The sequence below is a fragment of the Xiphias gladius genome, chromosome 21 (assembly GCF_016859285.1).
Source record: "Xiphias gladius isolate SHS-SW01 ecotype Sanya breed wild chromosome 21, ASM1685928v1, whole genome shotgun sequence".
NCBI lineage: Eukaryota > Metazoa > Chordata > Actinopteri > Istiophoriformes > Xiphiidae > Xiphias > Xiphias gladius.
The window spans coordinates 27,502,844-27,521,757 of NC_053420.1; the positions used below are offsets into that span (position 1 = coordinate 27,502,844).

Here is an 18,914-nt window from a genome sequence, read left to right on the forward strand (position 1 = left end):
GGTTACAAATCATGGTTGATGGACTTTTGCTGTCCATTTTGCTTCCCTGGTTTAGGTCACAAACAAACACACCCACACGCAAACAATGTTTTCATACTTGTCAGACCTATACATACCCATCATCTGAAGATAGAAAAAATCAATTGTTCAACAGTATAACACAATCTGTTTGTTTACATACACCGTCTTGTTTATATAAAATGGGCCTTGTGTGACATTTCCTCATTTTATATTCCAAAATAGCATTTGGATTGTGCCACTGTTTTATGCCACAAACATATGCACACAGATAACCTACTGACTTTCTAATGCAAAGGAGTACTGCCGATAGCCTACCTTAAGTTCCCAGGAGGTGGCATAGAATAATCCTCACCATCATCACCATCACCTGCAGATTGCTTAAGTAAATCCGCTATCTTAGCACACAAAGCCGGCTTTCTTTTTTTCGTGCATCTTCTCCGCACCGCCAGCCAGGGGTTTTCCACGGGGTTTGCCTCACTTGATTGTCATTATTTGATTTAACACAACTTGTCTGTAATCCAGCCTCGTCTCTGGCTGAGACTTCGTTAGACTCACGGTTATGGTTCAAAAGTTACTGAAATGACCATCTCTAAATATGAAGGTACCCTGTGGAGTTTTCTTGTAAACAAGCAAAATTTATGTTTACATGTTACTCCCCCAAATGCACTGTATTTATTTTTGAGGTCTAACGAACACGTTGGATGCACTTCATTCCTGATAAAACATTAGCAAAGTTGATTTGTTAAAATATTCTACATCCTTCATCGTTTACATCCATTTTTACTACCTAGCAATCTTCTTCTATCCTGCCTTTGTTGACATATTGCTATGCTTTTTTGTATTGCCACTAGCTGTAAATCCGTGGAAAAACCATCAGCAGGAATGTGTATCGTGCTGCCCCTGTGCATGATAATAAAAAAAAGTGACCCACTAATTGTAAAAATTTCTCCATAGCTCTGCAAATGGTCAAAGCTCCCCAGGGTACAAATTTTAGAATTGCATACCTGGTCATTACTAAAGGGCTCCTTGTAAATGTGAACTCTTTTGTGTATGTCAGTTAATTTTAATAATTGGGCTGGTTTTATACACTCAGTTGTCAGTTTATTAGGATCTAGCTAAAACAAATGCAGTATAATACAACAGTCCTGCAATAAATCCTACCTTCATGAGGGTTAGAATGTTGGCGTAGAGGTGTTGATTCAACTGTATGATCATTTTGCAGGATACAGTTTTTTGGTGCTGTTGAACTGTATTCAGTAATTTTGTCCACCCATTTATATCTATGAGAGTAAGCGAAACACCTCTCTGTATAACGTAATAGTTCCAACAGCACCACAAACAGCACACCCCAAAGAAGGTAGGATTTATTGCAGGACTTTTGTAATACAGGAGAAACTGCGGAGCTTGCAGTTACATAGTCCGAACGACATGTGTATACACCAGTAGGACATACAACATTAAAACGTGTATAACCTGAAATTCCTGCAGTGTTATTTACATTCTGTCCTTGTAACATGCTCTGTGTTTGGAGTACAACAAGGAAATTAAGAATTCACCCGAATGAACATAGGAGCTCTATTAAGAGGTGTGATGTCAATTCACCAGTAGCACACCATTTTATGGTGTACCACACTGAAAAAGATTTAAGGTGCAACGGTATTGATACCATACAATCAAGAAGTTGGGAGTATAACATAGACAATGCGCTGTTAAAATTTGAGGCAAGGTGGATTTATAGATTAAATATCTTAATTCCCACGGCCTGCAGCTTGATGGTTGCAGTCCAGTTTTTGATTTGATTTAATTTATGTATGTGGTTATTTAACTAAATGTGTAACGTATGTATGATTTTATTTTGGTTACTATTCAGTTGTACAGTACAGTCGTTTCATATTTGTTTTTTTTGTCCTTAATTTTTCCACTGGTTTGGTTTGGTCTTGGTCGTGAATGTTTCTAATTGACAAGAGTCAGCATTAATCAGTGTTATGAGTACCACCTGCACTAGTCACATTGGGTAGGTGGAAATACCTGAGGTGTAATAGGGATTGTCCACACTGCAGTAGACATTTATGCCGAGACGTCTGTCTCCACTCAGCCATGTAAGTTTATCGATGAAAATAAAGAACAGAATTCGGAGACATCTTTCAGAGTGCCAAAGCCCCCTTCACCTTTGATTGTTTCCCTTGCAGAAGGCACCTGACCAGTACCTTGAGCGCAGTTGCTTTGAACATTGGTAGAACGTTGGTGTTAGACGGCACTGGTTTTAGCCAGGTTTACCTAATAAACTGGCAACTGAGTCAGTGTACATCTAAATAATTTTTTCGTTATATTACTTAGAATAATGATAACAAATAATATAATAACATAATAATACAGAATTTATGTATATTCTAGGGAACTAAGCAACATTTCAGTGTTTGTGCTTCTCACACAAGTCGGTGTCATTAAAACACTGTATTGGTGGTATGATGCACTTCCCACTGTCTCCATAAGACTTTAAGATGCAGCAAGGCAGCTTAAGTCTCCTTAGATCCCTCTCTTTCATCCCTCTTTGAGTTTGTTTTTAGACTCTTAGATGTGGTGTAAAAAACTGTAACCTTCTCCTGCTAAGGTATTTTAGGTATTTTCCCAAGTGCCGGTAAAACTGCTATAATTAAACCTGCTGGTGGAAAAAGAAAAACACATAGATGCATCTGTTATCAGCAACTCCAGGCCCTGTCGCTAATCTGCCTTTTCCCAAGCAAGATCCCTGCAAACCTGCGTGCTGCCAATTGAATAAGTGCCCGCTTTCAAACCATCTGTTTGACACTGTCCTGTCGGCTTTTTCTGTCACGTGTTCTCGGGTCATAAATGATCTTCCTATGAATACAGATCCTGACAAGCTTCTTATCCTCGTACTCCTCACTCCCAGTGCTGCTTTTAGTATTGCTGATTGTCAGATACAGTATCACTTGGTAGTTTAAAAATGTGGGTTGGACTGCCTCAGGACCTACAGTAGCGGAGCTGATAGTATGAAACTCTTTTAAGTGAGGTCCTATAGAACCACAGCTTTAATATATTAAAAACTTAAACCTTCATGACCTCAGATTTCTTACAACTTAATGAACTGGTGAAAAAAGCCCCAAAATGCTACCACATACTGTATGCCAACTGGCTCTGCTGTACAGGATGCTCTTTTTTATAAGCACATTGTTACGCTCTCAGTAGGAAATTGGCAAAATAAAATTGCTTTGACTTGACTCAGTCGCCACCGCTTTACAGATTTGAAAACAGTTTAAAAAGGGAAAAAGGCAAAGGAAGGCAATATGGCTGGAGATCCATGGTAATCCTTGTTTCTTTGGTCTAGGTTCTGTTTTGGGAGGATGGCTCTCAGCAGAGCGAAGCAAACAGAGTGAGGGTTATCAACACCACAGCTCTACTTTCTGGCTTAAAGGGCAGCACAGTCTATCTGATCTCAGTCAGAGCCCAAAACAGCGCTGGACTTGGACCCTGCAGCCCTGCATTTAACATCACTACCAAAAAACCACGTGAGTCGACACACAGGATTAAAAAAAAAAGTGATGTGTTTCATATTGCGCTTGGCCAGTTACTTCAACCACCTTTATTTCTTTGGGTTAAGGGTCTTTCTTAGAGGATAGTTTCAAGTATATTTTAATATAATACTCACATGCCGTGCTGTATGTATGCTGAAAGGGTTGTTGGTTGCTGTAATCAATCTGTCTATCCATACTTGCCAGGAAGCCAGGATCATATGACAATATTTCAGGGACTTTGGGCATTTTAATGACATGAAGAGGAGTTTACATTCTATAATTACACATATATTTTGGGACTTTTCCAGTCTTATTCTTGTATTAAGTGTGAACATTTGATTCACACTTCTGATATATATAAAAAATAAACTATATAGGCAAAATTGGAAATTCTCCAACAGAACTACATACCTGGCGGTGTAGAGAAAGTGTATAACGTAAAGATCATATTAAAATAACATTTACAGAAAAATGTAATTAAAGAGTTTTGAGAGCAGGGGTTTTCTTTCTGGCCAATGTGGAGGGGAGGAGTGACAGTGACTGTATTTCAGCTTTAACTTAAACATTGCTTTCATATCTCACTCTTCAAATGATAGCTGAACTGATTTCATTGCTTAGACACAGACGGACAGTTCAGCTGCTTTGACTCCTTATTGATCAGCTAACACTTCACCTGCTTCCAGCTCTTACTCTTTCAGTTTTTACATTCGTGCTGACAATTCAACTGTCTACGGTTGTTACACAGAAGTTTCATATGATGTCAGCAATTACACTTTAACTAATTTTACCTGTCTTAACTCTTAATACTTAAAGTGACACCTCGAATCCTTTCAGTGCTTATGCTTCAACTGACACTTCAACTGACATTTGAAGTCATTTCAGGGTGTCAGCTTTAGCTGACTCACATAAGTGCTTCAACTTACTGTAAAATGTGACTCTTATGATATATTTCACTTTAAATGACTGAACATTTTAAAGCTATTTTAAGCTGTTTACAAAATTTTTACCTGCAATAATTATTATTACAGTTCTCCTCAATTGTTTCTTTATGTATTGTTTGAGAATAGGTGACACAAACCCCAAAACTGTGTTTCAGTTTGCTTGAAAATTCTACACAGAATCATGTAAATCACATACTGGTGTCTGAAAAGAAAATAAAGTAAAATAAAACTCCTTAGTCAGAGACAGTAAGAAAAAGAAAAAAAAATTAACTTTTTCATCAAATCATCAAATCATCAATCATCAACCTAGAGTCCTTTAGTGGTGATACACAAAACGGAAAATAAAATGGCCAAAGTATTCAGGCAGTCTGTTTATTTCTCCATATCCTGCAAAGGATTTACATCAGGTCGTAAACTTTTATCCAAATCACACATGGAGTAATATTCCTCCAGTTTAAACCCAGTTTTGCCATGACTACGGTGATGTCATCACAGGCCTCAGTGAGGTGTGAGCGGGATATCAGATTTGAGTTTGCAAATTTTCTGAACGCAAAATAAATAAATAAATGTTTTTTTTTTATATAAAGATCACTATGTTTTGAGGAAGAAAGGCCATTGATATCCTTACATTTGTTTGGTAGCTCCATACAGTTAATTGCTTGCACTATTGTCAACTGAAGAAATCAGTTCCAACTGTTCCCACCTTACATTCACACACACTCCCACATCACAGCTGCTTTTTACTACTACTCTCTTTGCATCCTATTTTTGTTAGCAAACACCATATTAACATGGGACTTCTTTCTGATTATACAGTCAAACGTTTTTTACCTCGGCAAGTTTTCAAATAGTGAAAGGGGCTAAACAACAGAAATACATTTCTTTTCATTAAGAACAAGATTCAAAATATTCTGAACAGAAGGCTGTAATCTGAAATCTGCACTCAGCGTCTACTCTTGCCTTCTGTTAAACGCTGTTCAAACCTTGTTTTCTCCAGTTTGCTACAGCTGGGTAACAAAAAAACAGTATAAAATGAAACACAACTGTTTTCAAAACAATAGCTAGGTTCAGGTTTGACACTGAAATGTTTTTCTGCTTGCTCTTATAATTCCTCCAGTTCATACTGGTCATTCAAAGATCCCTTCCTATTGTGCTTCCAATGGCTGTGATGGGGGACAAGAGCCACCTTCCTCTTTCCGTGCAAATATGTATTCAAAAGTTTATGTGAAGATAATTTGTGGCTACAGCAACCTGAATTAAATCAAGTGGATATCTTCCTAAGTTATAGTTTTATTAGTACAAAATTCCCTCCTTAGTATCTCTCCAGGGAAACACAGCCTGGGGAAACAGAAAGAGGGAGTTTTATACTAGAAAAGACTGTAACTTTAAAAGATACCACTTCATTTGTCTAACTCAGACTGCTCTTAGTAGATTCAGATAAACTTACAGCTGGAATACATTTTGCACAAAACAAGGACTGTGGATTTTGCCCCCACCACTAAAAGCGTTTTAGGAAGGTATCTCTTAAAGGCCAGCATGAACTGGAGGAATGATTATAGCAAGAAAAAAACTGTTTTAGTGTTCAAATATAAATGTTTTAAGACAGGTTTCAAAACTGTGAACCTATACTTTAAGAGATAAGTGAATGCATCGAATGCACTGCAGCAAGAAGCAAGCGCAGCACGCTACCACTCGGGATCAAATTTAACCCAAGTCCATGTGGCGGTCCCGGATGCTCAGTACTAGGTGGCAGAGACTGTCAGACTTGGTCCGGCCTCATACAGTATCTGTTTGTCTGTACAAGTGCAATATCTGTGGTGGTGACTGTTTAACTATGATTGGTGTATGGTGTTGAGTCTCAGTCGGTGGAGGTAGGAGGTACTGGGTACCCGGTGCATCGTGGAGTCTGATGGCTGATGACACGAAAGAGCCCCCTAAGTGCTTTGAGGCACGTGGCTGGATGAGTCTGTGGCTGAACTTGCTCATGAGCCGGCTCAGAGGATGGGAGGGGTTGTCCATGGTAGCTTCCCTCTAATCCTCTTCTCCGTCACTGCCTGAACACCGTCCAGTTCATCCCCACCACAGAGCTGGTGTTTCTCACCAGCTTGCCCAGTTTGTTGGCAATACAAGTCCAGTGCCACCTCTCTAGCACACCACAGCAAAGAGGATAACACTGGCCACTACAGACTGGTAAAATATCCATAGTAGCCTATTTCTCAAATTGAAGGACCTGAGCCTCCCCAGAAAGGAGAAACAGTCTACTCTGTCCTTTCCTGTAGAGGGCCTGGGTGCTGTCTGACCAGTCCAGTTTTTTCTTAGGGCTGCACCCTAAGAAAACTAGTAGGTGTCAATCGTCTCCACTCCCTCCCCCTTCATAGCAACAGGGGTGGGGGGGCCTCTCGCACCACCAGCTCCTTGGTTTTCCCAATGTTGAGCTAAAGGGGGTTGCTCTCGCAACATCCTGTGAAGTTTTCAACTAGGTGTCCGTACCCCTCCTCCTTGTCATCCGTGGTACAGCCGACAACGGAGGAGTCATCCGAGAACCTCCGTAAGTGGCACAGTCCCGTGTCGAAGCAGAAGTCAGAGGTGTAAAGGGTGAACAAAAAAGGTGACTGTACAGTTCCTTGAGTGCGCCAGTGTTGCTCGTCACCATGTCTGACAAGCAGCCTTGCAGCCTGATACACTGCAGCCTGTTGGTGAGGTACTCTGCAAAGGGTAACCAAAGAGCATGTATTTTCTATTTTTGTTGAACTCATTTTTTCTGCAGTGTGTTCCTGAAGGTTGAAGCGTATAAAGTGTGAAATGCATTCTGCTGCAACACCAGATGATTGAATCAAGGCTGACTGTAGTGATGGTTTAGAGATTACTATTTATGTCATTGGTTTATGCATTCGTTTGTGAAACTTGTGTCTATATAATTTCATTTCTTGCAGCTCCAAGTCAGCCTCCGGGGAATATTGAGTGGAACCTGACCAACTCTAAGATCTTTCTAAACTGGGAACATGTCAAGGCGATGGAAAATGAGTCTGAGGTGACAGGATACAAGGTGAGTTTATCAGACTAATAGGAGAAACTCCGCAACTGTGGAAACAAATAGAGCCTCAGCAGCTGTCATCCCAATAAATGGCTTTCTCATTGCAGTGGAAAGATAGACCTCAGCACTCCAGTGTTACATTATGGATTGGCCCTGTCTGGCCTTTCAAAATTAAAAGATCTGTTCCGGGTGATAAAATGAAAGGTGTAATGCCACAAAGGGAAATTCATCTTCTTGCAACCAGTACAACTGTGAATTATATTTGATCCACTTTGCATACTTGTGTAGAAAAAAACCACTGTTTTTGATAATGCTATCCACAAATATATACATTTTTTTATTCTCGAGAGATATGCAGCCTCGCTCATTTAATGATAAGTCTTTTGTGGAGCTCTGTTGTAAGGGAACGTGCAGCGCATGTAGACAGGAATATTTTAATAATTCGGCAAAAGTAACACTGTGAAGTAAAAAAAGAAAGTTTCTTACATATTTTCCATGTTTCATAACTAAATACACAAGTTTGGCTTTTTGTGCTGCGCGTTTCTTCCAAACTATGAAATAAAACATTTTGCTGCATTTTGATGAAGATAAAAGGGCTATTGAATAAAAAAGGATGTCTGAAGTCCTGTTTTGAAATGTTTAATTTCATACTAGGATCCATGCTCCCCTCCTCCAGGTTGTGTATCGTCAGAACTGGCATGACAGGACAACTGTTCTGGAAACCAATAAGACCAGTGTGGAGCTGCAGATCCCTTCCGGAGAGGACTACCTAATTGAGATCAGAGCTCTTACCAAAGGGGGCGACGGCACCAGCAGTGGCCCCATCCGCATACCAAAGATGTCCAGTAAGTTTCAACCAATCTGCAGCATGCACATGATTAGAGTTGGAATTAGGCAGAGGAGCAATGGGATGGGTGCACTCTGTGTAACTAATCCCCAGTGTGACTGATACTGTTTATCAGCTTCACTGTAACTTGAACAAGGCGTTCAGAATAGACATTTAAATAGTAATAAGACTGCACCTTACAAGTACGATAAAGAGACAAAATGTGAAAAGTTATCTCCATCCTGAAGGTTATGTTTCAGTCTTCCGTGTTTGTTGGCTAGCAGGTCATCTCAAAAACTTAAAAGAGTAGTTCAACATTTTGGGAAATACACCTAATTGCTTTCTTTCTAAGAGTAAGATGAGAAGATTGATATCAAGCATTAAGCACGGAGCTGGAATCATAACGTAGTTATCCTAGCTTAGCATAAGGACTGGAAACAGGTAGAAACAGCTAGGCAGGCTCTCTAAAGTTAAAAAAATTCCCCACCAGCACATCTAAAGCTGACTAATTTACACACTGTATAGTATGAATCATGCATACACAGAAATTTGCAATAATGTGTTGTTTTGGGGGGAGTTACACGTTGGAGCTATTTCTTGATGAACCTAACGCCAAAATGAACCCCTCATCAGAAGTGTATTTCCGAAAATATTGAACTATTCCTTTAGTGATACTTGGTGGGCTAAAGACATTTGTTTGGCTTAGGAAGATCTCACTAGGTTTTGGTGAAGATAGTGCCACCATGTGGCCATTTAGAGAGCACGTTACATTTTTATTCATAGCTCTTACTGTAGTTTCCCTGAATTCCTTGGTCAAAAATGTTTTTTCCATTCAAAAACAAACTTTGGTTTGTTTTTTTCATATTTCATGCAGACTTTTTTTTGCCATAACTATACTCTATCATACATGAATTACCAATACGTTTGACAAGTACAGCTAAATTTAGATGACAGTTATACCAACAATATAGTGAACCTGTAAGATTTGATGGGATTTTGCCTATCGGGGGCACCACAGCAACAATATAAACTAAATGACCATAATTCAGCTTTAATTAACCAGACTTGCTTGAAATTTGGAACAACTGAGTATGACTGCGTATCACAAAAAGAGTACACAAAACATATATCACTGCTAATAATAGCTTTTTTCTTTTCTTCCTAGGTCTTAACTCAAAAGGATGGGTGTGCCCAGTTTCAATGAAGATTTTCTGTTTTATGATGTTTTTTATATTTTCTATGTTCACTTTGTAGCTTCCGATGCCTTTATATTTAGCTTTGGACATTAGAATGAATATAATTTGTATGATTCTCTTCTACATGTCAGATTTGTGGAATGAGCAGCTAACTGGAGAGTTTCTCGGCCACTGGTTTGCAAACCCGAACTGAATGATGGGAGTGTTCTGACAGGTTGTCAAATTGCCATGAATATGCGGCTGTATTGTTATTCATAGGCAGCAGCCCAGTTACAACATATTTTCATCTGCCTATTTTCAGGATTACTGCAATCCTCCAGGATGCATGCATTTGGTAAACATGGAAAGATGAATTTCTTGTCTTTATTTGTGAGATGAACCTGCGCACAGGTTCATGTCCTAGTCTCATGTATGTTTCCACCTTTTTGCCTCAAATTCCAAGTTATTTCTTGGCTTGCTGTGACCCCCATGAATGTTATAGAAACGAAGGTACAAGTTTGACCTACTATAGTATATGCAATTTGAAAACTTCAGTTAATGTCTATTTACTTGGTTCTTTTCATTTGAACTGAAAGCATTAATCCTTGACATTTTTATATGAAAATATATTCGATTGTATTAATGGTGGAGTCAAAATTACTCCATAAAATTAAAGGAATAATATGACATTTCAGGAAATATTTGTTTTTGATTTTTAGCTGTTTTCCCCTGATTCCTGCCTTTATGCTAAGCTAAGCTAATTAACTCCCATCTCTAGCTCCATAGTTAGTGCACAGATATGACAATGGGACTGATGTTCCCATGTAACCCTTGGTAAAATTTCCTAAAATGGTACTGTACCGGTATGGGATGTACAAGTATCCACAGAAAATTATGCATACACCCAATATCCTGTGTGTGTTTGGTTAGCCAACTAGTAAGACACAATGGTTCCTCCTTTGGTTTCATACAACATGAAATATACACCAGTCAGCCAACACATTAAAGCCAGTTCCGGTTTTAATACTGTGGCTGAATGGTGTATATATACAGTATATATACATATATCCATAACTAAGTATGACTAACAGTACGGGAAATTTATCAGACTTAATTCAGCTCCCCCTGCAGGCACAGCCACGCTGTGCAACAAAATATTTTACATTTTGTTATAAAATCAAAACTTCTACTTTTTGCATTATTTGTCCTCAGATTCAAAGTAAAACTCTTCTAAAAATCTGGCGCTTTTTTAATAAAGCACTCATTTTAATATTGACTGCATTTCGTCCACTGTAGGTGTTCTAGTTCAGCCCTGCCGTTGTGCATTGTTTGTGTCTGGCCGTGCTGGTTTATTTTGGTCATAGCTGTACAGATTCTTCCAGTTATATCTGTCAGACTGCTGCCGCCATAGTCGACACTCCATATTTCATTTTGCATGAAACCGTTCAGGTTAAGTGTAACCTGGTGCAACCAACACTCACCACAGGTGTCGCCAAATTCATCTAAACAGACAATCTTCACTAATAACACTTTAACACCAGCCTGCAATCATCCACAGCGTTAGGACAGCTTTAAAAGTTTTCTGTCTTGGTTTTATGCAAGGACACCCTGGATCATCTTCTGATAGTTTTTAAAGACGTATCAAGAAAACACCTGGATTTGCTGTTTAAGTGGGCTGTATAATGGGAGGAGGTTCAAGCCCAGTTAAGATGAATTCTTCATCTTAACTGTTTAACAAAGCTGCTTTGCATTCTTCAAACCTGTTGTCAAGCAGTCTTTACAACACCCTTAAGGGCAAACCTCTATCACACATAAAATGTAGAATGTAGAATACTTTATTTATTTTATTTGTAAAATTGTATTTTACGTAATTGTGCGTGGGGGAAATTAATGACTAACTGTAGTAGATGGCATACAAGAGGTCAAACTAAAATTTATTATAGACCCAAAATTGACAGATGCGTAAGTATGACAGCTCTCCCAAAGAACTGTGCATTTATTGTGCTTTTTATTAATCGCAGACATCAGCATCCACCATAACTAAGTACATTGTAGAATATTGATACTCCATCTAACCTAGCTGCCCAAGCATAACTTGATCAAATATAAATAACATTTGTCTTTGAACAGTTACTTTCCACCATGGATAGGACATTTCTGAATAACGACCTTCATATCCTGCAATTTCACATACAGCACCTTAACTTAAGCACATGACAGGACACCACATTAAAGTAATGAAATATTTTTTTGCAGATAATTTACGTTCAGCATTTTATGATACGATGAAGAAAAAACGATCTGCATTACCACATTATTGCGCTTCCTCCAAGACATATTTCCCTTGTGCAAAATAGTTGCAGGTGAACACATTTTAGGGGGTTGTTTTTTCAGTTACTTGTCACCTTCATACAGTGCACTACTGAGTAGTAAAGGTCATCGGAGAAATGTTGTTGCCGTTTTGAATGGTAAAGAAATGCTACTGTAAATTTTAGATGTCAGATTTTTTTTTTCTATGCACAGCTTTTATTTCATATCAGTTGATGCCTTTTTTTTTTACACTCATACGGTCTGTCATTTCAACACGTGCAACATTTTTGGGACAACACGCATCATTATTAAAGATCGATCACAAGATATACTAACAACACATCTATCATAAATTCATGTATTTTTATTGTCCTGAAAAGTAAAATACATGTTTGTTTTCCTAAAGCGGGGCTGCAGGTGTTGAAATGACAAACTTCAGAGGGCAAAACTGTTTGACCCTCATACCTATTTGTGTGCTCTATTTTTTATTTCAATGACTGAAGTGCTAAAAATATTTATTATATCAGTTTTGCCTATATACATTTGCTGTTTACTGTAAATCTACCGCTTACATGAAATCTATATCAGTCCAAACTTTGTTGCTTTTTCCTTGAAGGCTGGTTTAGTGCTGTTCCATTTACTTAAACCTGAAATCCCTTTACATTTGCCTAATTAATGGTTTTATCTTCTGTTGTAATACAGTAACTAATTATGATGTCTCAAATTTGTATTTATGATATTTCTGCCCTTTTCATTTATTATTAACATGCTGTCTCTAACTGAATCTGCAATTTGTTACTTCAGTAATGTGATAGCTTTGTATTAATATAATAAGAAATCTCTGTGAGATGATGAGAAGACTCAATAAAATTTTCACATTGAAACCTTCAATAAGTTTATATTTATTTATTTTGCAAAATTGGTCCGAGGAGATTTCCACTGTTCTGCGGAGCGTGCAGCAGAGAATCACAGCAAATATGGTGATACTGCAGCTTCCTTACCCCGTCAGGCGAAGACGGGTTGCACTAGTGAAAAAAAGAGAGAGTTTTCCCTCAGGACTACAATTAGCAAAAGATTACTTTCCAGAGGTTGCTTTGGAAAAAACATGATTTATGTACTTGACAGCTTTATAATGGACTTCCAACAGGTAAGTGACAGTTTCTCTCCGCTGGGATGTGCGCTTGTAGGGAATATAAAGTTTATACACCTGATACAAATACATTAAAAGCAATCAAACTTATGGTGTAACTGCTGACCTAAAAAAGAACATATAGATCCATACAGTGCATTCAGCAAGTTTTCCCAACCCCTTCAAGTTTTTAAAATTTTTATTATGTTGCAGCCTTATGCTAAAATTGTTTAAATTCCTTTTCCCCTCATCAATCTACACTCAGTAACCCATTACGACAAAGCCAAAACAGAATTTTAGAATTTTTTGAGATTCATTAAAAAAGAAAAACTGAAATATCAGAAATATCACAAGAGAGTGGAAGCCATTCTTTCTGCAATACCACTTTTAATAGAATGCAAGATGGAAAAAAAAGACGTGGACAACATAATGTGTTCTGCTATCACAGCACATTCTCAACTGAGACTACAGTTAGCTACAACATGTACAATACTTCTCCAGTAATATTTAAGCGAGCTCACTGCAGCTTATAACAGATCTTTTGACAGAAGCCACTTGGGAAATCCAGTAGCCAGATCGTTGATCATCCAGGGCAATTAATCGAGGGCTGCAACCATCCCCTGAACTGAACGTCACACACCGGGGGCCAGATGCATAAAACTCTCTGTAGATTCACGCCTAAAACTGTGTGCATGCACAAAGACAGAAATATGTATATGCGTTCTTTTCGTCAGATTTATAAAGCTGCGTGTACGCCTGATTCCGCTTTATGAATCTCAATCTTTATAGAACTGGGCACACGAGCATGATCCCCAAGTTCCACTCCCAAGGTTTTCCTTAAATGGATATGGAATCAGACCCAAACATTCATTTGAATATCAGCACTTATGGCCACTCCAAAATTCATTAGAGCTGTCTCTGAGAAGAAGAAGAAGAAAAGAAGAAGTGATGCGACTATGTCGCATCGCTGTGATATCTCAATAACCATTATTAAGCATCTGAAAGATGATCAGAGATTAATTTATATGATGAATTATATGAAAGACTTTCATGTTGAAACAGACTTTACTGAGAAGCCTGCTTCACAGCTCAGGATGTAATTAAAAGATCACTGACAGTCAAATACAATAATGTCTCAGATGTAAATAAAAAGAATGATAAAAATCATCTCTCATTAATAATTATTTAAAATTTTAATGTAATTTTGCAAATTGCTGTTTAAATTTCAAAAAATATCAACACAATGAGGAAAATTGGCAAAACACCTACGTCTACAATGTTTTATTGTTTTATATTTTACATTTAATCTCCTCCCTATCATTTCACCTGCAGCTGGCTCTAGAAAACTGTGTGTAACCATCATCTGAAATAGGCCTGAGGCACACACACATTCTCACTGCACATTTCTCCTTTATGAATAGCAGTTTACGTGTGGATGGGTTTTGTGCGTACGCATCATTTAAACAACTGGCCCCGGATCTGGTGTGAATTCATCACAACTCTAAAATAAGTCAAAGGCAACAAATTCAGGGTTAAATCAAAAGTAATCCATGAAATGGGCCCTAGTTTAGTATAGTTTAGTTTACTTCGTCTGACTTGGACATAACAATAACATTGGTGCTGCAACATACAATAATGCACAAGCACCAGATGCACTGTATTTAGTGTCTGTAGCGAAACACTAATTTACACCACCTGTCCACAAGAGGCTTTTTAAAAGTAAAAAGAAAGGAAATTAAATTATAAAAAAAACATACAATACAGGTACAAATATAATACAGGTTTAAAAGTAAAATACGAATACAATAAAGATACAGTTGTGTCTACACAGGGGTACTAGGTACAAGAACAATGGTGCTTCTCTTTTAGCCATGATTTAAAACCTATATTATAAACATGAAAATTGTGTTGTACTTTCAGCTCAGTGGGTAAACAGTTCCAAGTTTTGGTCCCTTAACACAAGGGGCTGATTGTCCAAATACGGTTTTGCACACTGCGGTGTGACAGTTACTATTTATTAAGGCCCGTGCCCTGACTGTACTGGAGCACTGGTGTCGTGAAACAAATTCATTAAGCAGGGAGGGAGCATGACCATGCCAGCATTTAAAAGTAAACTTTAGGTGGGAATAGTTTATGAAGCTGAAGCTGCTTCTCCAAGATGTGACAATGGTTGCCACGTAATTGTTTTTCTGTCCATGATTTTCCTTGTCTGGTTATACAGTAATGGGATGGGTTTTAGAGTTGATTGTGAGGCTTGTGACTAGGAAGTGATGCAGTATGATAGAGGCGAAAATATCATGGCATGCAATGTAGAGCTGGGCTTTACTGAACGGCAGATACTGATATCTGATGAGTCCAAATCCAAAGCAGTTGAAATTGGATTTAACTTTTTTGCAAAAATTTTTAATTTGTTTATCAAATCTTAGATGTGAGTCCAAGAGGATTGCTAAGTACTTTAGCCTCACTGATGACCTCATTCTTTTTTATTTATTTTTTTTGTACCATGGATGTTTCATTTTCATGAAACTGTTTTTTTGAAATTATTCATTCAGTGTTCAGCGAGAGGACTCAAGCCACTGCGATACAGAATGTAAGGATTCAGTGAGTTGGTCAGTGGCCCTGCTAGTTGTTCTAGCAGATTTATAAATGACTCTATCATCTGCATACATTTGTCAGCCAAACCCAGGACATCTCTGAGGTAGGTCGTTGATATACAGTACATACTAGATAGCAATGGACACGGAACAGACCCCTGGGATATCCTCAGGCTATTGGCACAGAGGGTGAACATTTCCCCATTGACCCTCACACATTGTACTCTTCCCCTGGGGTAAAAGTCAAACTATTGTGTTGTATGATCAGAAAATTTGGGGAGTTTTTTTTTTTTTTTTTTCTCGTAAATCTGAGAAGACTACTACCACAGCATGACCTTTATCCAAAAGGCTTTTTAATTTTTTCAAATAGAAGACAATTTGCAGTCTCTGTAGAATGTTTGGATTTGGATTTTAGCGACTTTTCTTCACAAAAGCACCTTGCGACAAATCTATTGACTTTTTGGACAAACCTTAGCTACTCTCTGTAGAAGCGAGTCGCCAGTGTTGCCCCACGAGTGCGAGGTCGGCACACATCTCTACATTCAACTGACCGCACGGCAGCTGCGTAGACGTGAATCTCCTTCTAACTTTCTCTCTGAATGATCAATTTACAAGTAAATACAGCCGAAATCACAGCAGAGCCGTTGTCTTTAATTTATGTTTATGGTGATTTTGTCAGACGACATCACAGTTGTAAAATCTGGATTTCAGCAGTGCAGAGCGGCAGCTTGGAAATGGCTTGGAAGTGACTGCTGGTTAACATGTAGCCTTAATGGGCCGCGTTTCAGTCACTATTTCATAATCGTTCCGTTGTCAGACAATACAAACAGAAAACCATGTAAGTGAGAACAGCTTTATTGGGAATTCAGCTGTATTATATTACTGTATATGTGAGCACAGAGAGTTACTAGAACAGATAAAGGGCCTGTTCTAGCCTCTGAAATTGCACCAATAGTCATGTTTCTGTTCAAATAAGGCCAGTGTTGTGTTAGCTGCTAAACCCTTAAAAAAAACAAAAAGGCTTATTCATCAAGAGAAAACCATCATCTTACCAAACAAAGCACAGGTATTTTGAAAGACTGTGTCTCTGACTTCCGGTCTCATAATATCACCTGGTCTTTAGAGAGGCAAAATCTATAATCAAAGTTATGTACATACACACATAAAGTTGGTATCAGTAGCAAAGATCTTGGTTAAACCAATTAAATGTATGATGGATTAGGGAGTTTATCCTTTAGTCATTAGTCTTGGAAGATAAAATCTGCAGGGATGTGACTTTCCTCAGAGCTCACTGGAAGCTTTCTGATCTTGGCTCATAATCTCTGTGTCATAAATAAACTGATTTAGTGTAAATATGTCCAAGTTAGCTTTTTAAGGCCAAAAAATAAACAGTTTCAGATAGAAATTTGCAAAAGGAAACTCAAAGACATGTTGGAATAGAGGCTATGGATGAACTTTTAGGACAAAACTTTAATTTAGCACTGCAATGTGCATATTTAACCTACCTTGTTTGACACATAATATAAATTGGAGACCTGATAAGATATACATGTCAAGAATTTCAACAGCTTACATCAATGTACTCCTCTAAGACTCATTCCCACTTTGAAAAACTGCTGCACAATCTCTTTTAACTTTAAGCTGCCTGTTCTGTGGGTGCAAAATTTGGCCTTAAATATGTAAAGCAACTGGAAGAACCAGAGCTTGACGCACAGCTTGTAGCTAATCCTTTATTCATGGAAATCTCCTGAGAATGGCAGCGTTCAAGGCTTCTTTACCTTTGCTGGGCTGTGCATGTTGTGCGGTTTTGAATCCACCTCCGCTCATTATTAACACCAACATGTGACAAGTCGTGTGGGGCAATCTGAAGAAACTGCTTGGGTCACTTGATAAGCATGGGATGATCTGTCATGAGCTAAACCCAGAGCTCTTATTTTATTCTACATGTCATGGCCATCGCACACACACACACACACACACACACACACACAGACACACACTCTCCTAAGAAAAGTCAAATATAGAGTCGATTGTTGTGCGAAGGTAGGTGGGCATCTCTGTTCCTACATCCAGTTTGAAAATATGATTTTTTGTTCATATTGAAAGTGAGTTGGGGGTGGGGAGGAGCTGACAATATTTTCTGGTATTGTTGAGTTGTAGGCTGTGAGATATGTCAGAAAAGTGACAGTGTGTGGACCTGAGCTGAGCTCTAAAGTAGGGATAAAGGGGTGTGATGGACAGAAGATTGGCTGGGAATTAAAAAGACCATGAGCCTTCTCCAAGCACCATGGGACAGCTGACAGGCAGCCTGTGGAGCTCTCCTCCCAGGTTCACAGAGGAAAGGATCTGTGTGTGAGACCACTGCTGAAGGCTCAGACTGACAAACACTGCACCACTGTGGTCTGTGGAGACCAGCATTTACAGTATCTAACTGTTACACTGGATAATTTTGTTGTCCGGAATCCTAAATCAAGATATATCACAGAAGAAAAAGCTAATATCCATAGATGAAGGAGGGCGTAATATTGTTACAAAGTCAGTGTTGTAACAAACAAGGCCTTTTACAGACTTAGCTTTAGCCCAAACACAAAGCTTAAAGCATGCATTTGGATCATTATAATTCAGTTTTGGTACCATTATACACAACAGAGAAATCAGGGAACACGGTGAAATAGCTACACCTGACAGGGTGTGACAGGGCAGAAAAACAGTAACAGTGAGACGCTCGGAAAGGTTGTAAACCAGCCAGCAATCTATCTAGATTGTCCAAACCACTTTATTTGGCGGTAGAATTAAAAAGTGAGTTCAGCCAAAATGTCAGTACTAATCTCTCATTGCACAGAAAAAAACTGTATGCACAGCCACAGAAAGTACAATATGTCAAAGTTGGACCTTAGTCTGAAGTCTGTCTTTTAAATAAATTAAGCTGACCTTGGAGTATTTTATAACCTGTCTGACTATCTGAATGCTCCTGTTTCTGGCCCTGCTGGAGCCTATTTTTTTAGCAATGTTGTTGTGTTCAAAAATCTCAGCACTGCCTCTGTTATAGTTCCACTCCAGGACGACATGTAACAACGATGACACACACGCACACACAGGCGCGCGTGCACACACACACACACACACACACACGTAGACTCACAAGGTGAAAACAATACCAGCCCCACTGTCGCAGCAGGTAATGATCGTCTAAAGCTGCATTCATTCTTTTAAATTACTTGGAGGCAGCAGAACAAGCAAACACTAAGCAAACCCTACAGTGACCTATTATCACCTCATAAAGTTGTTATGGTATGTATACAACTTAACTGTTTTCCACATCCCGCACACATGGAGCAACAATAGCATTCG

General features: G+C 38.6%; 1 protein-coding gene across 4 annotated transcripts in view; it reads left to right on the forward strand.

Annotated features, from left to right (window-relative positions):
• The window catches only part of LOC120783469 (contactin-4), a 44,652-nt gene extending 33,997 nt beyond the window's left edge, over nucleotides 1-10,655 (forward strand). The window contains exons 19-22 of one of the 4 annotated variants that reach the window (XM_040116518.1): nucleotides 3,368-3,548; nucleotides 7,429-7,541; nucleotides 8,206-8,374; nucleotides 9,521-10,655. In XM_040116518.1, the coding sequence (XP_039972452.1) occupies nucleotides 3,368-3,548; nucleotides 7,429-7,541; nucleotides 8,206-8,374; nucleotides 9,521-9,609 (552 nt within the window). In that variant the 3' untranslated portion in view covers nucleotides 9,610-10,655. Of the gene's footprint in view, nucleotides 1-3,367; nucleotides 3,549-7,428; nucleotides 7,542-8,183; nucleotides 8,479-9,520 lie in introns of those variants that run through there. The other 3 variants (XM_040116517.1, XM_040116519.1, XR_005706342.1) reach the window with 3 other exon arrangements.
• Nucleotides 10,656-18,914: the final 8,259 nt, after the last annotated feature.